At 41.4% G+C, this 18,849-nt stretch overlaps 1 protein-coding gene across 2 annotated transcripts in view; it reads right to left on the bottom strand.

Moving 5' to 3' along the window:
• The window catches only part of hspa12a (heat shock protein 12A), a 52,444-nt gene extending 35,947 nt beyond the window's left edge, over nucleotides 1-16,497 (bottom strand). For both annotated transcript variants that reach the window (XM_036546639.1, XM_036546640.1), the window contains exon 1: nucleotides 16,150-16,497. In XM_036546639.1, the coding sequence (XP_036402532.1) occupies nucleotides 16,150-16,189 (40 nt within the window). In that variant the 5' untranslated portion in view covers nucleotides 16,190-16,497. The remainder of the gene's footprint in view (nucleotides 1-16,149) is intronic.
• Between the last annotated feature and the right edge of the window lie 2,352 nt (nucleotides 16,498-18,849).

Raw genomic sequence — 18,849 nt, 5'->3', positions numbered from 1 at the left:
GATCGCTTGGACACAGTATAATTATAAACTGGTTAAAATCTGCCAGAACAAATGAAGCCTTGATATTAAAGATGGTTAAAATTCTTTTTTTGGGTGACAGAGGGGTTGATGGGACCCATCATCAGTCACACAATTCTAAGATCACAATTTCTGGAACAGGCAGAGCACTTAAGGACACCTATGAGGCCTGTATTTTACCCTAAACATAACATTAAAAGTTACCAGCTGAAAGAGTGAGGTTTTGTTTCAGAAATCACGGTAGAAAAGAATGGTCAGGTGTCCATGTTTCATCATATGTACACAAAATATTTACCACGAGAAAGTGTAAACAGGATTTTACAGTGTTACAGTGTTCATTCGAGATGAAAACTGATTAGATCAATGCATATGTAACAGCTCTATGTAAACGGAATCAATGCTGAATCGACAAAATGAGAGGCAAAAAAGCACCATTTACAGTGAGTCGACCTCTGACTAAAACTTGGCAAATTCCTCCACGGGTAGACTCTTTTTAAACAGTGCTGCATTCTTGGCTCAGTAAGGATCTGTGCATGAGGTCTGTACACTCCGTTCCTTGAGGGGAAGCATCCCTCTGTCTTTCCGAGTCAGATCTCCGTTAAATTTCCCCTCGCGGACCCCAGGTTCGGACATCTGCTGAACTGTCGTGAAAATAAACATGCTGTATCGGAGGCACCCAGCTGTATCCCTTAAGATTTGTTCCAGAGCTGGCCTGAAATAAAGCAGAGTGACACTTTGACAGCACAGCATCAACGGCCTGAGGAGTGTTAAACGCAGGCTGTAAATGTGTCAGAAAAGCGCGGTGGCAGTTACGTCTTGTGCTTTTGACTGCTCTACAGAACAGGTCAGCATTCAGACAACCTGGGTGAAGTCATGCCCCATATTAATGCAATATTTCCTCTATGATGTTATAGTGACAGTGTGTTTCCTATTCACCCTGCTACTAAAGTGGCCTGATAAGCGCTTTCTGAAATCTGTGAAAGAGTCACACTCAACTGTTTTCAGAACATAATTCAAAATCAGAAGTGTTACATCTGAACTCTGTGCATTACAAAATGTTATTCTAGTAGTTTTGGCGAAAGTATATCTTCATCAGCGGAGTGAGACAAAAAGTGGATCTGCCAGAACTCTTTCTCTTTATCACAGTGGTGGTCTATTCAAGTTGCTTTTTTAAGGATATGTTTACATAGCCATGTAAAAATTATTTTAAGGGTCACTGGCCAGCGCTTAAAGAGACCATGACACATCACCTTTAAAAAAACAGTACATGACGCAAACTGATGTGGGTTTTGGGTGCGTTTTGGTTGAAACCCAAATATGCACTCAGACTTAACAGGAACATCTGTGTGCATAACATATCTCAAAATCTGAGTCTTGGTGTTGCACTGACATGTTAACATGGGGTACCTATGTCCTTGTAACTTCAACAATCATAGATGAGCAGTTAAAAAAGACTGGTACTTATGATTGGCATGGATTTTAATTGGCTTTAAAAAACATATCTTCATTGGTGATCCGCTTTGAATATGTGCAATATTTTGTTATCACGTAGAAAGAGCCCATCGCTGCCTTTTACATGCAGCTGCAGTTGATCCTTTCTTTGATATTTCAGGTCATATTTTCTTACACTGATCAATGTAAGGCCAGTTGCAGTCCAGTATGCAGGCAGTTCTTATTTCTCACACCAATACACACTCACAGTTACTACAACTTCATTTAACAGGGGTGCTGAGAAAACGCAACCAACATACTATGTTGGGTTTAAAGTCTTTCCCGTGTGTGATTAAAAAATGCTGTCTAACTACTGGGCAACGATCCTAAAGGTATACTGTGGGTGGGAGGTGGCATCCAAACCCTGTTCTTTCACTCCATGCCTCAGTGTCAGTATCACATTACTGAAAGGCTGGGCCTTAGAACAAGACTGGAGCGTCCTGTGACAAAGATCTTTCTAACAATGACTCCCTGACTGACAGGCATGAGGCTGTGGTGTGATCACGTCCTTTAAAATATGTCTATGCAACAGCCATATTAATTTACATGTCCATTTAGTCACTTAGCAGATGCGCTTATCCAGAGTGACTTAAAAAAGTACATAGACAAAGGTTAAGCTAAGACAGGAGACCATACCAAATCATTAGTGTCACAACCAACAGCAGGAGTCATTACATAACAGCATTCTACATTCTCCACAGTAGGTGCAAGAGGGAGTTTGAGGATACAGCACTTTACTTAGTAAATACATTATAGCATAAATGACCAGATATCAAATATAAGACATCCATGAGCACACAGACACTACTGTCAAGTTTTTCATCAAAACATCATTCCAACACCCATTTTCTGGTTTAGATGTCTTGCAGATATGTTGTCTTACAGTCACTTCCATGATCATTAAAATTACTACACACAGAGCCATAGAGGGGAAAACATCTGTGTAGCCTTTCATAATCTTGTCAAAGGACTGCAATGTCATAAGCAATGACATTTGAAAATCTGCTCAAAGGTTTGCCCACATTGCCTTAGGCCTCTCATCGATCTTCAGATTTTTAGCAGTCTACTATTAGCATACTATTTAGGCCTTTTTGCAATATGCAATACCATTAGCAGGCCCAGCTCATAACAAGCTGACAGGCAGCAACAATCATCATCAGTGATGGCTGTTAACTGGTTTTCTGTACTGAAACACGACAGCTCTACCTTAGCTGGCATCCAAACGAATATCTGACATTCTTAGCTGTGTGCTTGATAATTGTTCTGTACGAGGTACCCTTATACAAACAATGTATGTGCTGCCAATTGAATGTCTGAGTCTTTGGACAGCAGTCAAGAAATGCCTGTATAAATTGTCCTCCATTTTTGCCACTGTACTGTTATTCGTTGGGGTATGTTTTACAGGCCTTTTAAACAGACAGACACACAGCAGGTCCACAGATGAAAAGAAGACATTGGCAGGGTGTACTTATTGGTACAGCTGGTAGAATTACAATCGCTGGCATAGCTGAGATGTGCAATGTAGAGCTCATGGCCAGAGGCCTGTGTTGGGATGCTAGTATTGCTGCAATTGTACCAGATGCTTCACATAAGTTCTTCCAATAAAACACAACTCTGTTTTAATAGGACAAATGCTAGCAGAACCATCATAGGGGTACAAGCTAGGCAGATCAATGACGTAGCGGACAGGATGCAGCTACACAAAAACAACTGCTAAGTGATGTCATCCTGGAGGTCGAGGACTAGCACGCCTTCCCCGTGCCACCGGGTCAAGAACGCAAGGGTGTTGGGAAGAGCGGGAGGGAGAGGGCAAGTCCCGCTCAAAGGGCAGTGAGCATGCGCAGCGCAGGGCGGAGCAGGTAATCTCCACAGAAGGATGAAGAACAATGGTCTTCCTTCCTGCCGCTCCAGGTCGGAGAGAGGCACTTGGAAGAGCGTCTCGCGGCAGCTCCGCCTGCTCTGACGCAAAGCCGTCAAAAATAGCCTGTGTGTAAAGGCCCGCCAGCACATCTCACGGCCTCACCCTGTGTCCATCTCGACCCCTCTCCCCTTTGACCATAAACCAAGACGCCTATGCATGTTCATACGAGGCAAACAAATACTAATAGAAGACAAGCTAAGGCCAAAATGCTACAGCGGCTGGACATCTGTTTATGATATGAGCTTACCAGCTAAACTATGACTTTCTGAAGCAGCAGCCAGTGTTTTTACAAGTGTTTCCATGCATTATTACTTGACATAAATAGCATAAATAAGATAGTATCTCTTTCACATGGAATTAGAGAAAGAAAAAAAAATTCCACATTTATAACTTCTGTTGCTGTTATTGATGTAATAGCACCATTTAAATTATGTTTTACAATTACCTGTAAAATTTGCTTGTCAGTATATTTTCATACCTGCTTTATATGTACATATATTTTTTTGGTCATATGAACTCTGTGAGGTGGCCAGAAGTACATAGTAACAACCCAAAGCCTCAACCTCTACCATGACAACAGAAAAAAGTGAAACAAAGGCTACTCTTTCGGTTTCTCCAGGAAAACAGATTTCTAAGGCTTTTATACATGCTCACAGGAAACAAATGTTTGCACATCCGTTTGCACTTGGATTTCAGATAGCAGAGCTAATGTGAAACCTAAGAGAATAGGTGGCACTCCCGTCTTTCAACAGAATAATCAATCTGGCCTCAGTGATTACCTCAGAAAGCCCAGGTCAGTGTCTCTCCAGGTCAGCAAGAGGGTAGCGTGAAAACAAATAAATTTCTCACACTTCGTTTCCCTCCAATTGTTTCATCAGAGGTAAACTGAGGTTAGAAACACAGTGACAAAACTGAAAGGGGTCTTCAGTACTTCAGTCCTTTACTTTGAGCTCTAGCTGGTGAGAGAATACTGCATGACATCACAAGGCCCCCTTTCAGATTGGTTGCCACCTGCTAGAGAGAAGGTCCTCTCACTGTTGAGGCAATTGCTCACCAAGCAGAGGTCAGCTCTACTCGAAAGGGTTCATCAGAATAATTTGAATAATTCACAGCACTTCAGCCCACATCTTCCCCTGAATCATTCCAAAGGTATGGAAAAAAAAACAGATAGGAAACTTTAGGTGAGAAACACTGAAGGATGCAACAGCAAAGGTAAGACAGTGTTTCTGCAGACGACTGGGTAAACAAAACATACATTAACTCTTTTAATCACACTGTGGCCAGCAATTAGTCTTTCACTTCATCCCTTCCTGTAAATACCATATATTACAACCTTCTTCATTTCAAGCGGCAGAGTGCCGACGGCAAACAAACCGAAACACTGCGTTTAAAGGATTAGTCCCATTGACACACAATCCTGCAACACACGCGCAGATTATCCTAACCGTGATAATGTGATTTATTACCATTAATTTCTCAAGGACAACGCTGCTCCTCATAAAAAGATTCTGTGCGTCTGCATGTTCTCCTCTCAGCTTCGGTGGCGGACAGGGTTTACAACATCAGAGACACTGGGACAGAGGCCTCAGTTTAAATAACTGCTGTGTGCTTTTTACTCTTTCTTTCACATTTGTTCTTAATTTCAGGGACCACTGAACCCACAGTGTAATGTAACAAGACAGTAGCACTTTTATATTTGTTGGCCAAAGTTGAGGAAAACCACAAAGTTGGGCAGTGAGTAGGTCTCTTAGCATGCTCAGAATATCTCTATCATTTCAACCCCATTTATCAGATTGATCTACTCAATCTATTCTAAATGTGGGCAGATTTTACCCGGCACTGACTGGAGAAGATGCTTTAGCGTCTAACTTAGCTTCTCAAATTGTACCAACCCCTGTCTTACCATCGTAATAGAAAAACCTGTATTCTCAGTAGTTTAAGATCTCTAACCTAAATGAAATAGATTGGCTGTGTGCTCTCTCCACCAGAATCTACATTCATGTCAGTTTCTGTCCCCTCCACTTCAAAAGTAAGCAGTCCACATCCTAGACCGATGTCTCAAAGGCAGTGTGAGGGCTGCTTGGTTGAGGCACTGATTTACATTGATCGCTCACTGGGTTCAGTGTTTGATAATGTAAGAACAGCACACGAAATTACAATTTCATCCCCCTGCTAATGATTACATATCTGGATATCTGCACAGTAATGCTTTGAACAATAACGATGATGCTACATGTGTTTTTAACACAAGACATGTAACACAAAAATGACAAACAACACATTCCGATAAGCCAGGCCTGCTTGCATATGGGCCCCTTTACCCACTTCCTTCCAAGTTTGCCTAGCTGATGTCACCTCAGCGTGAATAAATTACACCAGCCTGCCAATCACACAGGATTATCTCAGTGTGACAGTGGGAAGGCAGGATAGCCAGCAGCTCAGCTCTGTCCTGCAAAATTCACTCTGAGGACAGAAAAGGACAACACAAACACAAACAAATGAAGTCGCATTTGTGTGGGGAATATAGCTACAGCAGCTGTTTCTCCCGACTTCAAGAAAGAGCAATGCGCTTGTCCCAGGATACATGTAGCTGCATCTCCAGCTTGCCTCAGGGAGGAAGTGAAACAGTGTGTGGAACACTAAAAATATTTTCCTGCTCATATTTTTCACTAAAATCTGGGAATCCTACTGTCTGCAGTATGGGGAAGAGAAAATGGCTGTGTCATAGAACATTGTTTTTAGCATCCTCCAAAGCTTCCTTACAAATACCACCCTCCAAAAACCGCACTCAGTCACAAACAACACCCTCCATAGACTTCACTGAGTCATTTTAGTCCCAGGTTGAAAACTGAATAGCACAAGGACACATTCTGTTTTAGTTTTCTGAATGTATTCAGGTTTATGCCCTTTGGGAACCACAATTTTTAATACACTGCAGTAAATGACAAAATTGTTGGTCACAATGGTTATGACTGCAAATTGTCACCCACCCAAAAAAATTCTTAAAAGGTTTAAATCACTGGTTGGTTTTACAATGTTGTGGTTAGTTGCCTCTCCTAAATACTAGACTACAGTAATCTTAGTTGATTAGGACATTATCCTTTAATTCAGCGAAGCAAAGCAACTGACAGTAATATCAGTAATCATTCTGCAGTGTGTACAACTATTTCTTACAACAACATCTATCACTGCAAGTCAGCTGAAGCCGTGTGAACATTATGGCCACCATTTTACACTTTGATCACAACTCACAGATGATTTGTGACTATCATTACCACAAAAAAATGCATGCAGTCAATGAGAAATGACCTTCATACAGTAAAAAGAAAAAAACCTTGGATCTAATACATAGACCACAGTTCCATCTCAGTCCCAAGATCTTTTTTAGTTAGAACTGAGGTGAATTATTTAAAAGTGTGGAATAATTCAAAGGTTCTCTCCACTGAAACGCACCCGCCTGCGACATATTCCTCTCTGCTTGGGAGGTTATTTGGGTCATGCCATTGCCAGGTGTGGTACTTGGACCAATGACCCAGGCAGCTCAACAGTCTGAACCGGCAGAATCAGCTTCCGTAACATGGGCTCAATATGGCAGATTTGCGCAGACTCAGCGCGCTCCCACGATCCTATGAGTTTCACCACTGTTTTAGTCTGATTCCCTATATTACACAAATGAAAATCAAATCTGTCTGCTGGACCCTGGGCCCATATGTTTCATCACAAGTGGGTAACTGTTAATGCCTTAAATAATATATTTTAGGAGGTGGTTTTTATGTCATGATTGATTAAATAATGCTGTTGTCATCCTGACAGTATTCTTAGAAATATATAATACAGTATAAGATAACTCACATACAGGCTTGCGTCTTACAATCTTACAAGACCCCACAATTTGTAAGGGTTATAACATTAACAAAAAGGAAAGTAAGACACTGATCGTGATTGGCCATCAGTGAAACTAATTCTGTTGCAAAGGAGTAGTACTGTACATAATTGCCCCACAAGGCTCATTGACCATTCTGACTTACATGGATAAAAAAAATGTTTCGAAAGATCTTAAAATATTCATAAGATATTGAAACTCAGATCATTGCTGAAGAAGATATGAAGTTAATATCTAGGCACTGGCAGAAGTTGGTAGAGAACCCACACACACTCACAAGCACACAATGGAGAAACGTCACTCTTGTTTGTTTTCATAATTCCCAGAATGCTTTGCTTTGTTTTAAACATGGCTGCAAGCACAAATTACTGCAGGCTTTTTGAATCCATACAACCAAATACAAAGCAAATTAAAAACAGAAACCCCATTACAGATCTTCACATAACAGGATTTTAAATGGCTTGAAAACAGTAGACATTCTCGTTAAACAAATTACCAACTGGTCATGCAGCACCCTTGCAAGAGAAAAGGAAATACTCTACCTGGAGTTTATTCACAGGCTGCATCTGAGAGAAAAAAGACAGCATTTCATACTCACACAGACAGACAGACAGACACACACGTACGCATGCAAAACGCCTCACTCAGTAACACAACTGTGGCCAATTACTGACGGCAAACAGCTGGTTTTAATTTTATTTTTGAGTCCCTGAAGAGCTTTAATTCTTCTCGTCACACAGGCAAACTGCCATTCCCCAGAGAGGCAGCCCACAGGCCTGTGTCTTAGGAACCATCTCCCCCCTTTTTCTCTCCTTGAGAGCGGGCCCCTCCTAAAGGGAGGCAGAGAAAACCCAAGGCCGCCATCTATGACCCGCTACAGCGAGGAACTTGGTATTTCCTCTTCTTATATGGGGCCTCTTTTCTGCACCTCTAATTCCATTTCGGTGCACTGCAGCAACATATTTTTCATGAGGCACCTCCAGAAGACAAGATATCACATACAGACATTTTGCACAGCGAGTGAGCTTGTGTAATATGCATAAAATCACAAAAGTAATATAATTTCAAAACTGGTTCCTTAAATATTCTGATTACAGCACAATGTTTTCATTCCTGCCTATGCTTTGAGGTTCAGATAAAAATCTTAAAATAATACAATTCAACCATCCAAAACTGCCATATTTCCTCTTGGTTAGGGGAATGCAAATAATATAAATCAAATCCTGCTTTAACTGAGATGATATGTACCTTTATTCAGCACTGTCAAAGTCAGTGTATTTTAATTATAATAAATTGGGTGCACAAATTCTAGCACAAACTCCATCCTGGTGCACTACCAAATTATAAATAATTTCTATAGAGAATGGAGGAACTCTAAGATCATATCCAGACAAAGTTAAAATCATATCATCGGTATGTAATTTGAACGTAATCTTTTTCCAATAATCATAACATATCATAGTCTGGCCAGTTTTCCTTGGTAATGAGGTAGCTTTCATCATGAAATAATCATGAAAGGATCACCTTCCACTGAACAAGCCTATCAAACTTCACAGTCCACCAAAGTCCAAAATTTACCCAGCACATTTTGATGTGCTTTTTGGTATAATCAAATAACATTCCTCAACAAACATTACTTTTTTCTATAGAAAAGAACAATCTTTGATCTGCACGGCTGATGACCGAGCTGATACTTTGTTGTTTCGATGGAATTAATTGTGATTTTTATGTTCAGTAGCTTGCTTTACTCATGCAAATTGTAGAATCTCATTTTCAACAAAACAGGAATGAATAAATCATTTCAACATATACCCTTGTAATTTCACAATATATTAAGGCATTGATGGCATACATGCAGTTGATTGACTTGGTTCAATTAAAGATGTATTAATGTCTCTTCCTTGAATTTGATTCATTATTCTGAGTACTCCAAATTGCCACTAACTCAGACATACTGAATTCATGAAACATCAATTTGTGTAGCAGGACAATGCACAGAAACCTTTATTCACAAATGACTGATCAATATAATACTTAATACCTTATATAATAGGAACTGAGACTACAGGGAGCTATTTTCAGCCTAATTACTAACATTCAAACCACACAGTGAACAGCTAACCAGAACAAACAGAAAAATGGGGAAGATAAGTCCATAAATTAGTTTTTGAAAATTGTTTGTCAGTGCTATTGTTCAAATTGCACAGTTCTTTTTTTTAACTGAACAATACTTGTATAGATGAGCAGGTCCCAAACTTAACTAAGCCCTTGCAAATGGACATTACACAGCTGATATTTCCATGACATTGAACATAAGGGAGATAACCTTACCACAGCAAACCTTACCACAGCAAAGCTTCCAATAAGTCAGCAGTAAAGATCCTGCATGGATGTGTGCACGCAGACAGCAGGGTGGGCAAAAACTGTGCAGCAGAAAGCACTTTCTATAGCTTGTCAGCAGTCAGTGCTTTGCACAGAGGTGTACAGAGCCTTCCAATCCCCAGAACCAAAGGTCCTCTATAAAGCACTGCCACATTGTTGTGATTGCCAATCCCAAATAATCACCTCTCTGAATGAAGATGAAGACATTTACTATGATAATCCAATCAGTGGTTATGTTAAACAAAAGATATTCAGCCATAATGGACATAGTCAACAGCTTAAGGAGTCAATCTTTTAATCACCCATCGACCTGAATCTTACACCACTGTGTACCTACAGTTGGAATAAAACCATTGTTATACTTTACAACACAGATCAATGCTATGAAAATAAAATAAAACATTATAGAAATTGCCAAAAAAGGGGGTGAACCGTGTTACTGTATGGATGGTCATGTGGTAAAGCAGTTAAGGGTGTGGCCTTTAACCTGAATCGCTGACAGAGCCCTGTGGTACTCCTGAGCAATACACTTCATCTGAAATGTAGCGGTAAATATCAGCCTGTACAACACATCACTTAAAGAAACATAAGCTATGAAACCCCTAAAAGAAACACGCATTAATAATGTAGGTAATGATCACTGCAATTGCATTACCAGTGGGAATTTTAAATATGGACCAATTCAAGGATCTGTGAATGCAAGAATGCGGCATGTCTAAATTTCAGTGGGACCCCTCATGTCTGTCTGTCTGTCTCTCTGTCTGACCAAAAGACACAGCATTGCTGACACACTCCCCATGTTTCCCAATCCTCTCACTCGGTCCAAGGGGTCAAAGCAAGTAAGTTGCCCTCATACTAGTTTTGCGCTAAATTACCTACACCGGCATTTATGCATGCAGTTCTTAAGGCAAGTGGTTTAGCTACACATTCTAACTGGATTAAAATAAAAGAGCAATTTCATTATGCTCAGATAAGAGCTTCATGGCAGCATTACACACTTGTATTAGATGTGACAACTTGTCTCTTTAATTGTTCACATTAGGCCCACCTCTTCTGACTATATCTTGGCTCCCATAGCCAATTATAACTTATCTTTCCCATACTTGCATAGTCTTCATATTAACTGTGGGTGTGCTGCACTGCTGTGTGTCACCTTTGAATTTATGTACTTATTTATTGTATTTATGAATGTATTGTAGCATATACATGTTTAGGGTAGCACTTGCTACCACAACACTCTGCAAGGGACTGACTCATGTTTGGTTGTGGCCATGTTAGGTATGTTCCAATACCACAACTTTGTTGATCATCACAGAGGGTGCCTTCATCAAACTCATATACTCATTACTAACACCACAAACAGAACTACTGTGGACAGTGAGGTCTATATGAACAGGACATAATCCAAAAAGGTGAATCAGACCAGAATCCATCTCTTTCCACAAGTTATCAATCAGTTATGCTTGTAGAGCCCCACAATTTCATCAGTTTGATAGACAGTGCAAGTGTAAATATATTGTAGTGTATTACTCTAAAAAAGGGGTTAGATGTCCACCATAAGATTTCAAGATGGAGCAATGAGTTTTTTTTTTATTAAAGTCACTGAGTATGTACCACTTTTGAGGTTAAAGATACCAGTTTTAATTTGAAATACTGACATTTCTGACTGTGAAAATACCTTAATTTAGCTTAGGTAGCTTAACTGACTGAGGTGGGTGAGATTATCAACAGCTGGTGAGGCTCTGAAGGCTAGAAGTTGCCAGGGACATTACTTGGTTGGTCAGACACAGCACGCACCAAGGCCATTATGAGGATGTTTGCTGGATGTTCGAGATGCTCTCCAAGCAAACACTTTCCCTGTGTTTACATTTATTAAAGAGCCACACTAGGTACCCTATGAGACACTCCCCATTCTCCCTTTTGTTGATGATTGCTGACCTCCCTCATGATGGCGCACGGAGGGTTAAATTAATAAATTAAAGTAGCTAACCTGTTTTGATCCTTTCTATCAAATGGACCAAAAACCATACAGGATACTTTTACATATATTTTATCTACTTTTGTATTTGAAGTAAAAAGACTAAAAATGCCATTGCAAATTAATTTTTACTTTTAATTTTTTCCTGTTTACTTTTACAAATCCTTGGTTTCCCCTGTCAGCAAGCCAAATACAGTAGTGAAAATGACAAGTTCCACAATGGATTTTTTTTTATTTTAGAAAGGTATTTTAAGGCCTACTGGCCATTAATTTTTTAGTAATACTGTAAAAATAGTCTAAAGCAGATCCATTATAAGTACCACAGAAAGGACCTGTCACCCAGAGGATCCTCAGAGCAGCCTGTGTTTCTAGTCATTCAAAATGTCCTCCAGCCTGTTCTGTCCAGGCCTTGTATCAGCTCAAGTTGTCAGCCCTTTCTTGACAGATTTTTTGAACTGCTTGGAATGAATGATATCTGTGCAATGCTGGCCCCTCCTCTTCAATGCGATCTGCATCTGTTCCCTCTTTCGCTGTGATCCATGAGATCAGTAACCCTGCCCAGGGTATCAGCTGGCTGGTCAACATGTGTCGGTAACTCAAACACAAGCTTAGATGCAAACAGCTGGACCACAAAGGTTGCCAAAAACACAAGGTCAAGTCTTTTACGAATCACTAAGACACCCACCATGTCTAGAGGTAGACCTTCTGGGCTTTATGGGTGTCACTTTGTCTCGATGGAGTTTAAAACCCCAAAAAATACTGGCTCCTGCTGCTTGTGACTGTCCCTTGACCCAAGTTTAAGGTTAGTTATTTTGTGAAAAAAGGCACAGCACAATGAAAAACAACAAGCCACTGAACTGGAAACAGGTTGCATGGACTTACTTGAGAGTTGGGTCTTAGGAACTTTTGCGTAAAAGCCTGTTTTTGATTAATAGTACCAACGCTTGTGATGCCTCACAACAAAAAAAAGCAGTTGAAATGTTCCCAGCTCAAGAACACTAGATTCACTCCACATTGCATTTTTTCTGTCAGATCCCACTGAGTTTCCATTACCACTGAGTCAATCTAAATATATCACTGGCCTGATTTGTCAGGCCAACCTCCTTTGCTAATAGTTTCAACTTAAACATGAGAGACAAGCATAGCTGTGCCTAACAGCATACAACATGCTCTCTCAGCCTATGTCATGAGATCATCATCTTGACAAGTACATGCTCTCATAACAATCCAAACGTGCACTTTTGATTTTACACTTGAAAATAAATGGACTGAGTAGCAACAACATGGCTGGAAAACATATGTATATATCAGTGCTTTGTGGAGCAGAAATAACTTGAGGAATGCATGTGAGAAGTAACTGTTTAAACAAATGATATCAATCCATTCTTCTCAGAGGCTCTACTGCACTGAAGATGTCTGGGTATTCATAGAGCCTCATCTCCTATTGTTCTGCACCATTAAGCTTGCATTTTATAGGCGAAAGGCTGAGACACTGTCCACTCTCACCAGAAACTGCACAACCTCTATGATGAGTGGTCAAAGCATTCATTAGTGTCCATTACAGCTCCCAACACTAGTAATAACCCTTCAGGGACGATCAACTTGTAACTAATTAATGCAATGAATCACTGTCTTTGTATATGCTTCCTTTTTCCCAGCAATCATCTGTTAAGTTGAATTAGCACTGATGCACAACAAAAAACCACTAAAGATGTTACTGCCTGCATCAAGAAAGGTTTCAAGCACCAATTGAGGCTTTTTTTGCCATCATACACAGGAAATGCTTTAAAGTAAATGCGGACCGATGCACAGCTGTGTCTTCCACCTCTCTGCCAGCACTGAGGTGCAGCATCCATCTTTCTAGTCGACGTGCCCTACACAGACTGCATTAGGACAGACTGTCCCTGCTCCCCGGGGACGACCGTGCTCGGTTCAGCCGTGCAGACAGAGACGAGAGAGAGCAGAGGACGTCTGGCTGTGTCTGACTCAGCCTTCTCTCTACGCCATCTCCACCCACATCTGCAGAGGAGTTACCCGGGGAGGGGACCCGCCCGCAGCACAGCGCCTCTGCCATTGCAGTGCTGCGGGCGTTCAGGGAGACGTCCAAATAACCCCACTGTGTCCATCAAAAAAAAAACCCTCGGGGGCACCTTGACCAGGTCATCGACCCACTGAAACTGCCAGTTTATGTTTTGTGTTGACACATTTGTTCTGTAGAGCGGAAAAAGATACTAGATACTATACAGTGGACTAGGTTAGTGAGGAGAATTGCTGAGAGTGGCATCAGTGTTAAGTTACAGGAAATTACAGCCTTTTTTGCAAAAGCACAATTCTGCTACAGCAGACTTTACATAGGAGCACTGTACTGTTGTTTTCACTGTCTCATGCTAATCATGGATGTTGTGACAGAATATAAAATGGCAAGGGTATGCCATAAAAATGGTTCCCATCACAGGATGGATGAAATTGCCTTTCTGCTGATGCTGGTGGGAGAATATTCATACTGTAGGACAAATCCACCCTTGCTGATTTACGAACATCGCTGCCATGAGAAGAAACGCTAAACTGTCCAGCATGTATTGCTGTTTTTCATGCCTGAGCCAACATTTCACTGTCCATGACGGCCTAACATACGTCACGCTGTCGGGGACCCTTTGAAATCGCCGAGCTAACGAGTTAACCTTTTCTCCGCCACAGTGTCGAATTAGTTCCCCCGGTTTCTCTCAGGGAATGCACCGCTGAGGCCCGCGTTCTCCCTCGAGTGAACAATGGCCTCTTTATACCCGCTAACCCGAAAGGCCACGGCGAGAACTTGACTGACAAGCATCGCTGTATGACAGTAACTTGGCTGCGGAGAAACTCGTGCGCACTCTCACACACGGCACGAATATCGCAGGACACTGACAACTTTCCCCACCAACAGGGATCTTCCTGCCAAGTGACGGCAGGTGACAAATGGTCCTTTAGATCATTCTTAGAATCTGCTAGGTCGCAGGCCTGCTCAAATGCTGGGGTCGTTAAGGGTGTCGGCAGGCGTGCCTTGCTTCCCACTGCGTGCACATCAGTGTGTTTGATGTCTACTTAACAACTTAATGTTTAGCAAAAGGGCAGACTATCACACTTAGTAGGTACGCAATCAATGAATTCCTAATGTTCAAAAGCTGTTCTTAAAATACAACTCAGTGAAAAACCGTAGAAAGGGACAACTTCATGAACTTATTCAGGCCACGAACGTCATTGTTAGTGTTTAGCTGTTTCCATGATCTGCTTTTGATGTAAATGAGTTGTCCGCCGTCTATGTGGCAAAACACATCCTAACTCCTCCTGGACGCTTTTCACGGTGTGATAACTTAAAAAAACACAGAAACGACGAGTATGCCTGTAATAGGTTAAGGGCGTCTGCCCCTGAAGTGCATAACTTAATGGAAAGCATAGTTCCGCCTGGTGCGGCGCCCCTCCCGTATTACATCATGACAGCTGATGAACAATTCACGATGTCCTTCCAAAAGGACACCCGATGTCTTTCTCTGCATTCATCAGTAGTCATATCTGTAGGATACCGTGATGAATGCGCTATACCGTTTATTTATGTATTTAATGTATTTCTTCGCAGTGCGAACAAATCTCGTGTGGCAGTTCGAAGAAACAATATTGTCTGCTAAACAGTGTGGCAAAATAACTCGATTCTCGAACGAGCCAAATGAGATATATCTTGGCAATATAAAAATTAAGGATGAACCGAAATTCCCAGGGAGGCAATGCGCTTAAATCCCCAGAAGGAACAAACTGGGTAAACGTTGTGTCCGTTGTCATTTCACCTGGCTGGGAGAAGCACGCCGAGTTTTGCTGCATTGGATCAGATTCCCGTAGGGTCCGGCCATGTGACCTAACTCTGCACCGCTATAATGATGGAAGTCGAAACTCAGCAGCGCCTTCAGCTCGCTCATTGTATTTCCTTTACACGTTACTCTGTCAAATAGCTATCATGTTCATCGATAACACGATCTACACGTTTTAAGAGCAACACAGCAAAGAGTAAGTTATAGTAAATTAGTTACGAAGACCATATTTTGAAGATGTGCTTGACGTAGCTAGCTATGAGCCATACAGCATTTCCAGTTTCTCCATGCTGTGCAGCATATCTGTACACCCCGTTTTCCTAAAACAATGTTTTTGCGTTTAAATACGACGCAAGATTGAACATACATACACATTAAGTACAATATTCTTTCTTATGCTTTTATAAAAAACGCCGGATTTCACCCTGAGATATAACCGTAAAATCTCTAAAACGACAAGCCCCTAAACGCGCAGGAATTTCGCGAAATAAGAAAATTGCCAAGAGCAATACTGCGGACTAAAAATATATACTAGTGAAGATACGCGCGCCTCCCCTGGCTGGCCATTCTTGTTGCAATAGCAGCAGTACCCCAAAGGACCCAAGTAAGAATTGCATAAATGATTTTTTTCTTTTACCTGCAGTTACGTTGTCTGTCGTTGATTCTTTCTCAGTCATCGTATCCAGTTGTACTATCTGTCCTTGGATCTTCCCGAAACAGTTAAACCATGTAGCTAGGCTCTGAAAAAACGCCCCTATTCACTTTGCGGTCTGTATGGTTGGGTGTTTTTAAAAAGCTTACTTCTGCACTTAACAGGATTTTTTCCTCCTCCTCCTCTTCCTTTCTCCCCTTTCCTCTCTACTCTGGCTCGGAAAGACTTCCTACGGATGGCGCGCTAAATTACACATTTAAATGATGCTATGCGGAATTGACCCATGGAGCTAAAAGCCTCTTGTTGAACGTAGCTGGTCTGACCCCCCCAAAAAGGAAGTCAGCATTGACTGCTACTTTCCGATTGCTGGTCTCTCTATGCCGCCCCTCCCCTATACTGGGTCTGCACGCCTGTTCTGGCGAAGAATGCTTCTCATTCCGCAGTAAGTGTACTGCAACCTGGAAGATGCTAAAATGTCCGAGCTTATGTATGTTCCATGATTCGGATTTCGCTAAGATTTTTTTTTTCATGGGGTCCCAGATTCAGTTATTGTAGGGGTTGACAGTATAAACTTGCTGACCCATGCGAATAGTAAAACACACCTATCAATTAATTAGCCTTGACAACGCTTATGCTTTGCACCACAATTAATTGTTTAGCGCTTCATTAACCAAGCCACCCACTGCACTGTGTTATCAACTGAACTGGGAGTTAGGTACAGCTAGCCAAGTAAATAACCAAGTAAATCTCAGCCCGTAAAAGTTAAGCACCTAGGACAAGTTTCAGTGGCTAGTCTGTTACAAGGGTACCTTGTAAGAGGCGTTTCTCATATTGTCAGATAACCTAAGGGTGGCCCTGAAAACATAAACATCTTTTGACAATAAAACTGTTTCATGTTTTCTTGTGACCAAAGGAGCGCTGCAGGCCTACATAGCTGTGTTGTGTTGATTTCAGCAAGGCTGCCTCCTTAATTTCGGGAGGATACAGTTCATTTAGCTTTATAGGTAAATTAAACATGAAATAAAACATGTGCTAGATGAATAGCTACACAGTGTGCCAGGAACGGCCTTTACACTTCACGCTGGCGAATCAACAAAGTTTGCTGACACTTGTCAGATTTCAAGCCTTTACGCCAAGTGAAGTTTTAACCAAATAACTATATTTCCCACGCTTTACCAAAAGTAAGATATTAAAAGGGAGAATACACTGGCTTGGAATATCCTATCTGTCCTGCAGCTAGCGCTGGTACATTATGTTCTCCCAATTGCATTGCTGCCAGCCACAGGGCTCCCAGACAGGGCTCCTGCGGTGATTCAGGTATGACAGCTGCAGTGCTTGCATGCTGTTTGTTTCTAGCAGATAAGATAACACTTTATCCATCCCCAGGCGGGGAATCACATGAATGGGCTTCCGTTCTAACAGTTGATTTCCACCAGCCTTCCCTGCAGACAGATACATATAGTGTGAAACACATGTAAACAGGTGAGCAGGCTGACATCATTATTATTATTATTATTATTATTATTAGAGGGTAGTAGTAATATTTCATTTGCATTCTATGAAAGTAAGTGGTGTGTTCAGCATTGTCTTTGCTAAGACCACGATACTCTTTCCCTGTTTTTTGATAATCCAGCTTTGAATTCTGTGACATTGCCAGGTGATTTTTTACTCTACCTCATGGAACGCTCATGGACCATCCAAAGGGCCTACCCAAAATCGGCTATGGACCGCTGGTGTGGGCACTCAGTACCAGTTACAAATCACAGCTATCATGACCACATTGTCTCAGGCTAATTTTGCTTTGAAAGTCACGCAACACAAGAGATTCTGGGGTGGGCTTGTTGTCTCGTTCTGAGAATTGATTGATTTCAACTTTGCACAGCCACACATCCAAAACCCACCCTCAACATTTAGTGTAAAACACCTTTTTCAAAACCAGGAAATTGTCACCTTTTGGGCAAGAGGCGGTGTAACACCAGGTATTACCGGGCAGATCCATTGGATTTATGTAACCCTGTTTTTAGAATTGTCCATTGTACATTAAGCTCCTTTCACTACAGCAGCCTTTACCCTCATGCAGTTGCACTGAAAATGCATTCCACCAACACACTCAAACAGAGGCTTTTTTGCACTACAAGCCACAAAGCACACTGCAATGAAGTGGACACTAGTTAGGATAGGTGTTACTTCACTGTTGTCATCTGGGCAACTCAATGGTGCCTGATGAATTACAGGGTGCCCGAGAACACTGAGACAAGGAAGCTTTGGCTGACCCACTTACCCCTATCTGCAGCAGAATAAAGTGTCTGGTCCCAGTCATTGTTCTCAGATGACAAGGTGAGATTTGTACCCAGGCTACCGGGCTCAGCCTATTATCAAGATCAGCACCTTGCCCCAAATAGGACAGACTTTTATAGTAAGAATATAGTAAATGCCAGGCACATTGATGTAAAGGTATGACTACAGGGCAGAAATCACCAAGCAAGGCCACAGAAAACTAGGCTAGGTTATCACTTTACAGAGACAAAGTCACACAGTGACATCAGGAACTGGAATCTGAAATGGAAGTCATCACTGACTATGATACAATTAGACATAAAAAAGAGAAAATAGTGCTTTAGCAATCACTTGAGGTATGGAACTCATACAAATATTGTTGTGAAAACAAATATCTTGATAGCTTGA

The sequence above is a fragment of the Megalops cyprinoides genome, chromosome 15 (genome assembly GCF_013368585.1).
Source record: "Megalops cyprinoides isolate fMegCyp1 chromosome 15, fMegCyp1.pri, whole genome shotgun sequence".
NCBI classification, from domain to species: Eukaryota; Metazoa; Chordata; class Actinopteri; order Elopiformes; family Megalopidae; genus Megalops; species Megalops cyprinoides.
The sequence above is the reverse complement of the archived record's forward strand: the minus strand, read 5'-3'. Positions and strand labels throughout refer to the sequence as shown.